This window comes from Haliaeetus leucocephalus, unplaced genomic scaffold (genome assembly GCF_000737465.1).
Source record: "Haliaeetus leucocephalus isolate CR32 unplaced genomic scaffold, Haliaeetus_leucocephalus-4.0 Scaffold932, whole genome shotgun sequence".
Lineage (NCBI taxonomy): Eukaryota > Metazoa > Chordata > Aves > Accipitriformes > Accipitridae > Haliaeetus > Haliaeetus leucocephalus.
In genome coordinates this window covers 12,445,378-12,461,413 of record NW_010973368.1, presented here as the reverse complement: position 1 = coordinate 12,461,413, position 16,036 = coordinate 12,445,378, and the positions used below count along the sequence as shown (strand labels likewise).

General features: G+C 43.2%; 1 protein-coding gene across 1 annotated transcript in view; it reads left to right on the top strand.

The window, feature by feature from the left end:
- PRIMA1 (proline rich membrane anchor 1) overlaps positions 1–2,809 on the top strand; it is a 56,632-nt gene extending 53,823 nt beyond the window's left edge. Inside the window, exon 5 of the mRNA XM_010584019.1 lies at positions 2,710–2,809. Within this exon, the coding sequence (XP_010582321.1) occupies positions 2,710–2,809 (100 nt within the window). The remainder of the gene's footprint in view (positions 1–2,709) is intronic.
- The last annotated feature ends 13,227 nt before the right edge of the window (positions 2,810–16,036 follow it).

Sequence of the window (16,036 nt, the reverse complement as noted above, 5' to 3'; positions counted from 1 at the left end):
TCTTCTCATACTGAATCCAAGACATAACACTGTACCAGCTACTAGAAAGAAAATTAACTCTATCCCAGCCGAAACCAGGACAACAGTCAATGAAATTTGAGGTAAAAAAAAAACTACTGGCACACAGAGCTAGTGGCACAAAAAGAGCTGCAGTTGAAAAATCACAACAGGCCAAAATGACTTTGTGTATCTAAATATATCGGTCAATTTTAATCACTGTGACAAGTGCATACAAGTCTGCCAAGCCAGTGATTTAAATGGTGTAACTGAGTCAAGTTTGACCCCAAATCCATACCTGACATGGATTTGGAAACAATTGAGTGAAGGAGTTAAACAGAGCAGTCTCCAAGTCTGAACTTTTGTGTCTGCCAAAAATAAATAACTGCCTCAAATAGCCATTCCATTGAGACCCAAGAAAGTAGTTGCTCTGTTTTGCTAGCACTAGCCCTGAGCAGTTGATAAGGCAGAAGGCAGAACCTTGATAAAATCTCCATTCCACTGTTTGCAGGCTCTGAAAAAATACATTTCCAATGCATGCTAGTGCCAGTGGTGTAATATCACCAGCAACCTCTCCAGCAGTGTCTGCAGACAGGTCTCACCATCAGAGGAGAGTCTCTGAACCTCCCAGGTCTGTGCTGGGAGACCAGCCTGGGGAGGGGAAAGAGCAAATGACAGCTCTCAGGGAAGAGAAACTGAAGCAAAAAAAAGAGGGAGGAAAGGAAAAAGACTTCGAGGAGGACTGAGGAAGTCAGTCTTGAAATCACTTCTAGAAAAAATAAAAATGTAGATAAAAATGAAGACATTTTTTAACATGAAGAAGAAAGAGGAAGGCTAGACGGGGAAAGAAAATGGAACTAGAGAGGTGCAGAAACACATAGGAGACCAAAATAAAGAAGGGGTAAACAGGAGACAAACAGAGAGCAAGTAGAAGTGGCCAAAATGTCTTCCTTTTTTGACAATTCATAGAGCTGATCATCAGGGTTGGAACTGGGGGGAAAGAAAAAGAAAAAAAATGGAATTTTTGAAAGCAGCAGAGGAATTTAAAGGCAACCACACCATTTTTCCTGCCCAGGAAAAAATAAGAGAACTATTGCCATCAGATTCTCCATTCCTCTAGTCAGGGATGTGGCGGGGTGGATGGGTGCTTTACAATGTCACGAAAGACAGAGCCACAGGACCTTGTGTCAGATACAGACAGGCACAGCATGTTAATGGCTGAAAAATGGTTCAACAAACCCTTAGTCTCAAGAACTCTTAGTCTCCACTTCCTTTCCATTTCCATTCTCTAACTGCTGGAATCGTGGCTGATACTAACAAGCCTTAACTCTTAGCAGCTAAAGAGAGGCATAAGGTATCACAACCATAAGTATTTTCTTTGAGATGACAAGCAAAACAAATTTATCTTCCTGTAATCATTCTCCATAAATCTTTCATGAATACTTTGCTGAAATTAAATGCCATTAACCATTTTTTATTAATTGTTGTTTGTTTTGTTAAACAATGTCAAGAACTATAGCACAGACTGACGTATTACATTTATCTGGTCCTCTTTTTGCCCTCAGAAGCACCTTAAACTCAAGGCACTAATGTCTGAAATATCTGGGTGGAAAACACAGAGTTGTTTCCTCCTACTATGTTTAAAGCTTCAGCTTTAAATAAAGGTCATGCCACTTTTGAGAAGAGAAGTTGTGGGGGAAACACTTACATGATGTAACATCGTCTGTTACGGGACTTATGCTTAGGTCTCCCTTTTCAGAGTCACTTTAAAATCCCAAGTAAGATGATTTTGCCCCATGATGGGCAGATGCTTGTTAGTTTTCTGCACTTGCTGGGCATTTCCTGAATTGTCTCACAGTTAGCATTGGTGGTCCTGGACTGTGTTACCAAATGGTACCAGTGGCCACCAAACCAAATAAAAAGAGTGGTTGGTGTTGGGGGGCTGGTAGATCACAGCAGGGCACCATGTTTCAGTCACTAACTCAGACACCTAGAACATGGACATCTGTGTCTGGGCTAGCCTTCCTTCACAGACGATGCAGAGAAACACGAATGCCTTGGGCACAAAGCATCTGTCTTATTTTGGGTATCCACTTTAAGCTGTTCTGAACTGTGTTTTAAGAGTGCCTGTTTCTTTCCATTGACTGTGAAGGTGGTCTGGGGCGGTCACCACAGACGTACATACCTACGCTGGTCATCTGAGTCCTCTCCTAGTGACCAAGCACGGTGGTTTTATGATGACTGATGAGTGAGTTGGATCCTCACTGGACATGACTGGTCGTCATCCCAGTTTGAATGACGTAGCACCTTGAGGAGAAAGGCCCAGGACTGCCCCAAGGCAGAGCCTGACCCAGCACCCCAGACTCCATTCCAGGGATGAAGGTGGGGATGGAGGGCGCTCCTTCCAGCAGCCCTCGTCTCATGCAACATGCGTGCCTGTATCTATATACAGACTAGCATGGGGAGACCAACAGCCTATCATGAGGCCATAGGAGCAGACTTCTCACCTTCCAGGTGGATCATGAGGCTGGACAAAATTAACTGCTGGTTTGGCCTGTGTTCAGAAAGGGAAAAAGAGACAGGAAAAGTTCAGTATTATGATGCACGTTACATGTCCTTGCTTTCAATCTGTATTGACAAAGAAGATATTTATCTCTGTCCTTTCTTCTCCTCCACCTTGCCTATACATCACTGAACCTGGGATCACCCAAGGAAACCAATGAGAAAAGAAGAGAACGGAACCAGTCGAGCTGAATATGCAATGACCTCCTCCCAAAACAGCAAAACAGTTGATAACAATGCAGTCGTATAATCCCCGAAACCCCGCCGAGGTGCAGGAGGTGGTAAACTTTCAAAGCACACACACGGAGTATGCAAGGTGGGTGAAATAAGGCAACGAAAGGAGCTCTGTGGCCAAGGACTTCATTTCAGAAATAGCACATGCATCAGTGATTCAGAAGAGAAAAGCAGGCTGCTCTTCAGGCTTGCTGCTTCTCCAAGGGAGGATAAACTCACCCAGCCGGGCTGCCCGGAGAAAAGGCCTCACAAAGGCATAAGCATTGCATGCTGCATCTCGTGAAAGCAATGTCGCGATGCCTCCCACTTCTTCCTCTGCCCCCCCCCACTTTCCAGTTTGAATTGAGTGTCCACAAAAAGCTGCTGAAGTAGGATCTTTTGAGGAGAAGGTGATCTGCCAGAGTGGGAGCAGCTTATTATAAATGGGTCTGAGGGTCAAGGGTCGGAGGTGTCACCTACATGCTTCTCCAGCCTGTGCAGTTTTATACGCTTATACTTCATTCTTATCATTCTTACTATTTTGTTATTAAAAAGGGAACAAAGGTTTCTGTTAAGCCATCAAGCAACCAAAAATTGCATGAACTTGTGACTTATCCCAGGAAATTCATCTGCAGTCTGGTGACTATGCAATTTCCATGGCTGAAGACTTTTCAGGCAAAAGAAATCAAAATGTAAGATTTTAGCAATTAGCATTGCTATTGAAAGGGAGATATTATTAAGAGGTGCTTTGTATGTTATTAGTTCATAATCAGCCTTTTTTGCATCACACTTTATTTTTTGTCTTTAAAAAAGTTCTTCCTTTGTGAAATTCTACACGTTTCTCTGTGTTTGCATCACGCTGAATCCCCAGGCAAAACCCCCCCAGAAAAGATGTTGCTTACATCTTGGTGTGAGTATTTGGGCGGGATTCTGTTGAAAGGACTAGCAGCCCTTTGAAGTCCTCCTCATTCACTGATTAGTGTTGTTTCCTGAAAGTGTCAAGTCTCCTGAACTGACCCACGGAGGACATTGTAGGTATGGCTTGGAGGACCACTTTTGGGGGTCTGGTAAGCTGGTTGTGCCCACGTTAACTCAGTCTCTGCCTCTCCTGGGCGGAGATTGCCGATTGTGCCAAATTCAGAGTAATAGCTTAGTCGTGTACTTTCCATGATGTGGATTGCATACTACTTAAAGCAAAGCTGAATCCACCCAAATTCATTTCATGTAGGATCTCAGGTTAGACTTGGTAAGTAACCCCTAGGATAAAGGCGATGAGACTAGGTGAGAAACTGGTCTTTCCCCACCTCCTGAAAACTTTCCTTCATGTCACACCACCACGTGTATGTCTCCATTACCTCTGTGCTGAAAGTAGCGATGCAGTGAAAGACAAATTTCCACGCTGGCTTCTTGTCTGGACATCAAGCTTCGATATCACTTGGTCTCTGTGTCTGTGAGCAACTCCCAGGCACCGACCCAGTCTCGCTCCGGGACATGGCTGTGCCCCGGCTGCTGCGTCCCTCGGTACTGCAACACACCGATGCTTTCAGTTTTATATAAGGATGTGCCTGAACTGCAGAAATCAGACTTTGATTTTCAACGCATTCCTGTCTGCGGTTGGTCTATCGCCAGGATGTAGGGTTTGGCCTGATGGTAGAGGAAGACAATGTTCTGCAGACCTTCCCCAAAAGAGCTCCGGGATGTTCAAATCAGCAGTTTCAGCTCAGGCCCATCTCTAGTTTTCTATTACCTATTGAACAATAAGGTGTATGTAAATATAAGTATCTTTTCAATGATAAAATGAAATGCTGCTATATACTGCTGTTGAGGAATTTATGGAGTTACTAATTTAGCTTTTTAGCCTGTCATCACTATGTAGAAGTTTAGCTTCATAAAATTATTTTTTAAAGGCTAGACTTTCTTGAGAAGTGAATGCAATTACAAAAGTGAAAGGGAATAAGTAACCCTTTGCCCAAGAGTACGATCATTCCCTGCCATATTCATTTTGTGTACTTGCACAAGACACAGAGATATGTTCTTAGATCCAAAGTGGGATAAAAATGACAGAATTTACACTTTGAGTCTAGTATCCCAAATGTTGATTGCCTAAAGCACTTAGCCCCTAAATACTATAATAAAAATATTGCAAGTATATTTCTAGAATATTTTTTAAGCTATAACATTTATTTTGGTGTAGTTACCTATGTTTGCCTTTCTTTTTTTACTCCAGTTGTTTCTGCCTAAGTGTGGCAGAGTTTGAGACTGGTTGCATGTTTAGCTGAGAGTATACAGTACGAATGCAGATGAGTTTAGCATGATACTGGCTCAGGATTAGCACTTTCTCCTGAAGGTTGTTGATTTTATTTATTTCCTAATACAGCTTTAAAGGCATGTTCTGTAGGGCCAAAATCATAAAAGGGATTTGTAGCTCATTATGTCCATCAAAATGTGTCTATTTTTGCAAGAAAAAGTCTACAGAGATGGTCACTGAATGCTGTCTGATTTTCAGTGATGTCAATGGTAAAGTGTCCTCACTAGAGAAAACCCTGGTGCATGACATCATAGCCCACAAGCAAACCCACCCCAGACCCCCTGAGGTCTTCTCAGGAGAACATAAACATTAAAAACTTCATGGAGAGCAGGGAGGCAGGGCATTTCAAGAAACAGCACGAGGACTAGGATCTATTTTCAACTCTGCCACTGATCTGCTGTTTACTAGCAAGTAATTTTGCCTCTCTGTGCCTCAGTTTACCCATCTGTATAATCGAGATAAAAATACTTACCAGCTCTGTGACAGTATTTCGAGAGATATAGATGTATCTTATTTGTGTAGGCAGATATACACTACCATTACATCCAACATGCTGATGTTAAATAAATGTATTTGGGCACATCATTGCCATAGCAACTCTTAAACAAACATTCCCCACTGTGCTTTTATAATCCGTTGGCCACAGAAGAGCAGCAGCACACAGGCTGAGAGCTGCTCCTCTGCTTCTCTAGCTCTCAGCACTTACACAGCTGCATGGCAGGGAAAGATGGGAAATCTTGTATGGGGTAGTTTTGCCTTGAGATTCCTGACTAAGTACGGTTGACTACATCGCACCAAAATTTAAGGTGATCTTCAGAAAGGCACTTGGAAAAGTATACTGGAAGCAGATGTAAGTCTTCAGAAGAGAGAGGCTAGAAAGGTGGTGTCACTGAGGAATGGTGTTTGAAGTTTGCTGATGTGGTTTAAGGTTGCATTTAACACTCTTCAGACTACTTGCAAAGCTTTTCTAAAAGAGGCTTTTGTGCTTCCTTATAGTACTATACTTAAATACAAAGGGAAAGGAGTAGGCTTGATGGATAAGGGCTTCACTAAGCCGTGACCCTGGATCTGGGCAACTGGCAATCCAAAATGCAGCTTTACAAGCATTTTGAGTTTGTTTTTAGCCACCAAAATATCAGGCGTAGAAAGGTCCTGCATAGCTCTGTTCACAAAATAGCCAGATCCCCAGCAGGTGCAAAGGTGGCCGATTTCTACGCAGAAGTTAAAACCGCTCTGCTCTGACCACCACCAGACAGACTCAGAAAACTGCGGTGTTCAGTCTGAGGGAGAGCATCAACTCAAAATTTCTTCTCAAGGATCACCACTAGCAGACGCAAGCAGGGAATGCACTTTAAGGGCCTGAGCTGCCAAGTGTTGAGTTTCCTCGGTCCTCAGCAGCGCCAGGAAGGTGGAGCTGAAGCCCCAGCCCTGCCGCCCTTCCTGGCCCAGACCCGACACGGCGGTGTGCCCAGGAAAGCATCTCTGCCTTGGATAGATGCTGCAGAAACAGACATGGAAGGAAAGAGGAAAGTTCTACTAAGTATAAGATATAAATATATTTATATATATCTATACAGAGACCTAATTGTCCAGTCTTGCATGCCATATGGTCACAGCATGTGAAGCGAGTGTGGGCCTTCTGCTCCAACCAGGTCATGACCATAGATGCTGCCAAGCAATGGAGAATCAGGCCTATGGTAGATATGTATTTACAATACTCCCTGCACCTGTACAAACAAAAATATATTGTTTTAAACTGCAAAATAGTGTGTTTAAATCAATGCATGAATGTAAATATTCTAAGATCTGCCTTCTTGACTGTGTACCACATGTACAGATGAAAACAAATATTGTTTATAGGAAATCTGTATCAGTGGTTAAATGACTAAAGAGAAAAAAAATATCAGAATAAATGTTGTCATGTTTCTCAAACAAGCCATTAATGTATATTTAGTATTTAAGGATATTGCTCAATAAGTATGTTCCGTACCAAAAACTGTGTTGCATATACAGATTGTGCAGTACCCTATTTTAAAAAGGCACCATAATTAATTTTTATTTTAAATAAAAATGTACTTGTAAAAAGTTTCCTGTGTCCTGTCAGTTATGTAGCTGAGAACGGAGTCTACACATTGACGAGAAAGGCTGAAGGGAGGAACGGCTGCAGTGCCTCTTCAGGGACTTTTCTTACTGCCCAAATTAACCTTGCTTTGTGTGAACGCTTTCTGTTCTGGTTTTGGAGAAACTCGTGGCTGCTGCTCATGCCTGTGCCCAGCTGGGTTCTGGTTCTGTCTCACCTAACCCTGCAGTTTTAGTCCCAGATACACGCACCGCTGGTGCTTCATAAACGAAGGAGTTGTTACACTTACACACTCCTGCAGCCCCCCAAGCTCAAGAAACCCCTTCTCTTTATGCCAAAGGTGCTGCAAGTTTCCCTAACAACATACTCTAGTTTTAGAGTGATTTTTTTATCTTTCACATAATACTCTGGGCCTTTGTTTATTTTGGTGCAAGAGATAATGTGCACCATTTTATATTATAACTAACTCCCTGTGTGGACTTCACCCTCCCTTTTCCACGCAAGAACAAAAGCAAATTATGGACCAGTTCTTCAGCAGATCAACACTGACTTACACTAGCTAAACCCAGATCCTTTGGCCAGGATTTGCCCCTTACAGTTTTATGCCTTTACCAGACAGGGGTGAAGAACACAGTCTGTGTGAGGTCCTCTGAAGCCAAGGGGCCATCACAGCCTGAACCCTCCTTCACAGTGGAGCTCTTCCTTCGCCAACCACAGAAGGATGCTAAAGTAACTCCCCAGGGACCACCAGGTACCTAAGTGAGGTCAGCTGTATACCAGCCAGGGGGTGGGAGGATTTTATTTTAAATGGGAAGACATCTTGGTTGCCTTTAATTCCCAAGACAGTACTCCCTAACAGTTTTCATTGGTCCCTTGGGAATGATTTCATATCCCAGTTTAAGGAAGCCCTTAAATGAGACAGACCAACAGTAATGCAAAGTGATCAGGTGGCAGTTTAATGAATTACAGCAATAACCATTATGCCATATACTATGATATCCAGCAGACTTAACATATCAGACATGTTTTGCAAAAGAAAACTTCCACGTTAAAATCTCCTTGTGACCACTGAGAATGAAAATGCCTCTGGAAGGCACTGGCCCCTTCTTCAGGCATCGAAGCTGCTGGGTCAACATCCGTACCTCCAGCCTGCAGCAGAGGAAGAAGGACGTCACTTTGAAGAGGAGACTGCCGTGACTGGGAAGCGACCACTGGGAAACCAGTCAGCAGAAAAAGGTAGGGCACAGCCCTGGTGAAATTCAGGTGAGGTCCCTCAAGTCCTACTAACAGTAAAAATATCAGCCCAGAATTCGCAGCCATTTGGCTGAGCTCTCATCATGCTTTAGTCATGGTGAGATGGCCACAGGAATCAATGCATGAACACGTTAAAAAAAAGACCCAAATACTGGTGCTCTTCAGTGAGCAATGAGAGTATTTGGTTCAAATCTGATTGGACTAGAGCATAGCAGAAGAGCTCCAAACCTAAACCCGGGGTTATGTCTTGAGCATAGCTGAAAACATTGGTAAATAATACAAGACACCACAACTTGCCATGCTGAAGAGCCTCGTGTTGCACGGAGTGCTCTTCCTCCACTGCCCCATCACTGGGAACCAGTGTTATGACACCAAGAGAGAAATTAGATTACTGGGGTTTGATATTATTTGGAGAGGGAGCAAGAGATTTGTAATGACGCGTGCAGTGGATTCTGTGATTTTGGTAGTAACTAATCATTATCAAGTGCATTTCACTGGTTTCATCTGGACACGTCCATTGCCAAGGTCTACATCATTTTAATAGATGTCTGGTACAATTAGTTTCAAATTACAGCCGTCTCCATTTCTGAAAGATGCTTTGATTTGGGCATGCTTGATTCATGCATGTGTAATCTTTGGTCCCAGAACAATCAAATGTTTAAAAAAAACCACAACTGATGTTTTAGTATGTATTAGTCTTCAGCTACTAAAGTGTTAACATTCTTAATATTAATAGATTTTTCTTTTCTTTCAAAAATATCCCTTCAGAGTTGACCTTCCATTCAATAAAGATTTTATCTAAGCAATTTCCTTAAGGTTCTTTCATAACTATTATGTCTTCAACCATTTTTATAGCACAGAAACAATTGTCTAGTTTCAAGCTAACAGCGAACTTGCCCTTGAAAGTGGCCTGAGTCTAATTTATTGTTTTAGTATTCAGGAAAAAATACTGGGAATATTAATACCAAGATTCCTGGCATGTTCTGAACTTGTTTTATTTTTGGTTCTAGTTAAAACAAAAGCACTCACTGCCACATTTAAACACTTGTCCTGCTGCTCCTATATTGCACTGTGGCACAGTTTGGTATATACATGGGCATTAGCAATTGTCCTGATTAGACTGAGCATCTGAGCAGTGCCTGTGCCATGCTGGTGTCCTCCCGGCACAGCCCGTCCTGGTGTGAGCATCCACGCAGTGCTGCGAGCCCTGGCAAGGGCTCCTTACCTAAGCAGCTAACATATAACACATGGGATGTCCTGGCAGCCACAGAGGGAGGCACCAATGCCTGGATGAAGTATGCGGCCCCTGAAGGGTATTTTCTGGGAGGAGGGAGGGATGGGGCCAGCTGCTGGGCACAGGATGCAGCACCAACACCCACTTTGTGCCCCCAGTACAGTCAGTCACTGAACAAGTTAAGGTACAGCGACAAAATGAGTGATGCTGGGGGTAGGTGGTCAAACCCCCTTTATCATATATTATAAAATACCATAAAAATATTATACCCATGAAAGAAGTATTATTACACTGACCAGAGTTTCTGATCAGCCTCTGGTGCTGCTGGGGAGGGGGCTGGACAGGACGAATGTCATGCATGGAGACCCAGCTCTGCCTCCCTTAACAACTTATAAAAGAAAACCCTACGGGCTTTAATTTCTACCTCACTGTATAAATGGCAAGGCTTTGAAGAGCTGATTTTATCATGAGTGCTGGCGAGATAGATCAAATCTTTCTGGCTTGTTGGTTTCCTCAATCTGTGAGCTCACAAAAAAAACCAGTTAACTGGTATTTATATATATCTGCCTGAAAGTACTTTATATTATATATCACTGTGGCTGAAAGAGAAAGGAAGTTCCTTTGTAAATAGCAGCTGGCTGTTTTGCTTTCCTATGCATTGATATAAATTTCATGAACTCGTTTTCGTGCAGCACAAAAAGAACTCAGAGCCAGAACGTGAATGAATTTCCCTTTACATTCGACATCACTTCCCCCTGCACACACAAACAGAAATGCTTTCAGTATTTAAGGTTTCATTTAACACAGTCGTAGTCGGAAGCAGAAAAGAAAATATAAAGAAAAGCAGCGGTATGGCAGACACATCCCAGTGAATGAGCCTGTGAGCCAGAGACAGCCTTTCCCATTTTGATTTGTAATTTGAGGATAATTCAATTAGACATTTCAAGCAATTTAAACATTCATGCATTGTCCAGCACCAAAGCATGAACTGTTCAGCAGCAAACTAGACCTGACAGCCTTAGCAAGGCCAAGTAAAAGTCCCAATGTTTAAAATGAAAAGCCCTCACCTAATTGATGCCTCCTGGAAAATGAAAAAAAAAAAAGGGGGGGTACAAGGGGACAAAAGGGGGGTGAGAGAAGTACAAACGGCAGAATGAGGCGTATACCCTGGTTGGGGTCTTCACACCTAATTTGCAGCCATTTGCTTAACAGAATATTTGCAGGCCTGTATGTTCCTTTTAGAGAGAGATTAAAATACAATTGCACCTGATCGCCCACCTGCTCCACCTCTGTGGTGGTAGCTGAAAGGCAGGCAGGCGTTTCAGAGCACAATGGAAGGGAGCTGCAGCTGCTTATGAACGCTGGATCCCTCCTGCCCGTGCTCAATAGCACTGAGGCATGGGGAGGCATCGCCTGATGCCAAGGTCCCGTCACTGCGCCCGCGCAGCAGGAGAAAGTCCTGCCCGGACCCGTGGCCCGCTCAGAGACGGGAGAGAGAAGTCGGAGAGCAGGAAAACCCGTCACTGTGCCCATTTCACAGACGGCAAGGCATTGCACGGCCCCTTGTCCAGCGTCACGCGTGGAGCCTACAAGGGGTCAGGGGCCGAGCCCGGTGTCCGCTGCCCTGCGCTCCCTGGCTGGCCGCCAGCAGCCAGGTCCCTGCGGGGGGGAACCACGGGGTGCATGGCTCTGTGCCCACAAAACGGAGATATTGGCTGCTTGGGTGATAGCTTCGTGATGTTAGAACACTGGGTATTATAATAATAATGCAAGAATTGCAGGGGGAATTTCAAACAAGGATGTTTTAGAGCCTTGTTTGCTTCAAATGCGTTGTCCCTTGTGACCTCTGAATCCAGGGGAAGGAAAGCTATTTGTCTTTTCCCCAGCAAACTGCCCTGGAAGCAGAAGGTCACGCTAACCTATCGACTGGCTGGCTGGCAGGCAAGACTGCTTTGATGGACACAGATTTGGGCTGCTCAAAGTCATTCTTTTGGAAACAACTTTTAGAGGCAGGTGATGAAAGCATCATGAATCATCAAGTAAAACTTTTCTGGCAGGCTACATGCCTTTGGTGTCCCTTCAATGGCTCCTCAGAGAATTACTGGAGAAAAACTCACCTGCAAAATTTTCTGGAATGTATCACACCCATCCCCTCTTCATTTTAAGCATTATGCAGGACCAAGTTTGGATGATAAAACCCCAAAAAGTACATACAGCACATGTGGATGCCTGATACCGTGGTAATTTTCCTTGAGCCTTTCTATTTGAAGACCCGGTGCCCAGTGTGCTTATAACCTATTCAAGTGTGAACAGTTTGTGCTGAAATTTTCCATGCTGACTGTCTGCTGCAAGCTGGCCTTTGTATTCATCTAGGAGTTGCAGAAGAACAATTCCATTACTTCCAAGAATGATATTTTGGGAAAAGGTATTAAAACAAAACCCAACAGTAACTTCTGACTGTTTTATTGAGAATCTCTAAATCCTCAAGTCTTTGGAGAAGGGATTAGATTTGACAAGCAGATCAATGTTTTTACTGCCAGTTACAAGCCTCTGGAAACTCATGGTTTCCCTTCCTTACAGACCACTTGAACTGGACAGGTAAATCCTCTGAAAAGTCTGTCTGCGGTGAGGTTGCTCGGTGTCTGACATTCCTATTAGAATTAGGACACTGAATTTCCATCAGTTCTTGTCCAAGAATTAATCAATTCAATATCTGTGAATAAAGTCAAGGGTAGGGCTGAATAACAGCAGTTCAACTCATTTGTTTTAAAAACTCTAGTTTTGGAGGATCAAAACTATTTGCAAATTCAGTTCAAAATTAGCAGTTTTACTCCAAATATTTGCAATAATTAGAGTTAGATGCTCTCATCTTTGGATATCTTGGTAGAAACAGGCCTTAGTAGAATAGGAGAACCACTTAGCAGAAATAAACAGTCTCAACAAAGGAGAATCTTCCTGCTCACTGTGTTAGTGGGAACGAAGGATATTTTCAACGTCGCCTTGAAACATGTGATGCTGATCATACACGCAGGTAGAGACCCTCAGCGTGAGAAATCCCTCAGATGAATGACCACATGAATCTGCTCCACCCTCCTCTTTCCTGGTACCTTGGGCAGTGCTTAGACAAAGCTACAATTCAACAGCTATTCAAACATGCCTCCTGCATGTAGGCACACTGGCACACACACGCAGATATGTATAGACACATGGTGTCTGTCCAGAAGTGAGCTGCAACTATTTGCAATTTTCCATGACAATGCAACGTAAAGTCTTTCAGGGCATCTTTTGAAGCAAGCTTTTCTCCCTGCCCCGATCACTAAGGCAAAATTGTTACAATCTGATTCTGCTTTGAAAAATGACAGGGGGGAAATGGAGTGTGAGATATCTTTGGGTTCATCCTTTTTCCTAACTTTTTGAAGTACTGATGGTGCACATCTGAAGTTACTGAGGCTTTATGGGGATGGAGGAATGTACCCGAATGAAGAAAAAACAGATTCAGCAGCTGTGTTGGTTTTTTTCTCACGCCTCGTCACCTGCAGTATGAATTCAGGTCTCCAAACTGGGTTTTCAGCTGCATTTGAGAGACTCATCATTTTCAGATTATGATCTTTCTGACCCACAGCTGTATTCAAGGAGGCTGTCCAGGAAGAAAAAAAATGCAAATTTAGCAAGCAGTTCCCTAGCTGAGGCATCAGACTGTATGGTACCCACAAGGTAACCTGCCAGCTTCACTGGCCGTACTAAAAGCAGTGGAACTACTCAGTAGCAATAGGCATGGGAAAAAGCACCAGAAGTTTATTTTAGTAATTGTAATTTTGTGTAGGAATTATGTTGTTAAGATCCCACAGAAGATGGAGCCAAGCACTTTTAGAATTAAAATTTACCATTTCTGGGCCAAAAAAAATAGTCTTCTCTGAAATGCTATTTACTGTACAAACAGAAAGCTGAGCCACCATAAGCTTGAGGGATGCTCTAAATTCAACATTCCCTTTAAAAGAGTTTTAACTTACCAAGCCGAGTCTCGTGGTGAAATCCCATTTGGTATTTCTACTGTGCTGGCTGCTGTCTAAACGTGGTGAGAGACATTCTCTGCCCAGCACCATGTAATCTGAACAGGCTCAACTTTTGCTGTCAGGACCTTGAGGGATATCAATAATATTGCAGTTTCATTTGTCATATGGGAGAAGAGGTTTATTCTCAACACCTATGTTTTATGAAGCCTGACTTACAAAGCCACTGAATAGCTGAGGCAGGATTCCTCTCATCTAATTTTAACCAAACTAAAAGTGTGGTGTTTAATATCTCTAAATTATCTAGAATATTGTCATCAGTGGAGAAAGATGGCACCTCCAGATGGCAACCCATCTTACCCTGAAATAAGTACCGACGCCTGGCAGGGGGACTGAATAGCCCCAGCCTGTTTGGTTGCACAGGGACAACTGCTGTAAGACAAGATGTGGCTCCCAGGGTCTGAATTTATTGATGGTGAGAGGGCAGATGCTGCTGCATGCAGGCATTTCAGCAGGGGGTTGTCATACAGTCCAATGATGTTAGACACCCATCCTAATGGGAAATAATGCAAAATAAGGATAATAATAATCAATAATCAGAGTAGGAACAGTCCATCCAAAACTGGACATATTCCTACAAACTTGTACAGAAAATCCAACCTCATTCCAAAAAACACAGTGGATTAATTAATACAAAACAAAACTTTAGAAAATTTGAAAAAAAACTCTGTGTGTGTGTGTGTGTGTGTGTGTGCGTGCGTGTATAAGCACACATGTATGCAATTTAGTTCGGCCTGAGTAGAAAAATGTTATTCTGAAAATAGTAATTCTTGGGCAGACAATATCTTTGAGGTCACTTGCACAATCTGGTCAGACATCCACTGAACAGGACAACTGAAAAGCCTGCGATGCATCCTCCTCACTCCTGGTAGGCAGCAGCACACCCAGCGCAGGCTTCCACAGCAGCTGTGGGGTCGCGGCTGCTCGGAGGCTTAACTTCTCTCTCTGGAGACAGAAACCTAAACTGGGACCTCACGGGGGTCTGGAGAGCATACAGGAGAGGAGCCCAGGGTCCCAGCCCAGCTTTGTGGCAAGGCCATCTCTCCAGTATTGAAGTGAACATGGAAATGCAGGTTACAAACGTATTAAAACATTAAGCTCCCCCTCCCCACAACACATTTTCTTTTTTAGGTGAAAAAAACTGAAGTGGCCATAGAACACCCCCTTCAAATCTGTATTTCCTCCTGGTTTTGAGCAGTTTCTCATATCAGGGAAAACTACTCAGATGAGTAAGTGAGGAAGCGAATGTCCTTTGAACTGACTCGCCTCTAGGGCAAGGGACTGCATCATCTGTCCAAGCTGGCTGGTCACACGCCATCGACGAGAATGACTGGAGGTGCCCGAAAAGCCAACTCATCCTTTCTGATGACTGCAGCCTGTCACCGTCGCCTGAATTCAGCACGCATTGCACAGACGTGCCCTTTCTCCAAGGGAACCGAGCAGCTGAAAGCAACATGACGGTCCATCAGCTTAGGAAAGCTTAAAAACAATCAGCACTGAGTTTGTCTGGGGGTTTTCAGGGATTTTCTGCCTTGACTTACATTTAATCAGCAGAAATAAGAAAACCAAATATTAAAAAAAGAGAATGTAAAATATACCAGCTACCAATCCACCTTTCCCAAACATTTCAAGCTCACAAGCCCTGTTTACTCCAGGAAAATACACTTTTATTACAGGAATGTACCTGGGGATGTTATTTGTAGCATGAACAGAATTTTTTTAAATAGCTGTTTCATGATTGTTTTTCAAACCTGGTAACTGCTCTCCTGTTTACACAAACAACTTGTCTATACAGGGTGAGATCTGCTTCAGAACAATTTGTCGGTCAGATTATGCATCAGTACCTCTAGAGTTTGCCTGGAAAACGATCATAATTTAAAATCTTGCTTTGACCTGTATTAATATTCAACTGTAGCTGAATTAAGACAATGACCTGTAGATAATGTGTGTGAACGAGACAGGTCATCAGCTGAGGCTGCATACCCTTGATGCTAGATTGGAGAAGGGGATCCCAACTATCAAATTCATTGCAGAAAGTATGATGCCCAGTGGATGATCCTGGCTGCTAACAATTAAGGATCTTCTGATGCTGCCAGATCTGTAGAACTGAAAAGGGGAAGCAGACATGTGTGGTTAATGTTTTTATAGGGTGGTGCACTATGTGTACTGATTTCAGTGGCTGGGATCCCATGGACTTGGCTGCTGCTGGGTTCATGTTCAGGCTTACAAGACCAGGAAGAGTGCTGTTACATTTCATGCAGAGTTCTGGGGCTTGAAGTAGGTAAGAGGATGTTTGTTGAAACCAAAGTATATAAAAG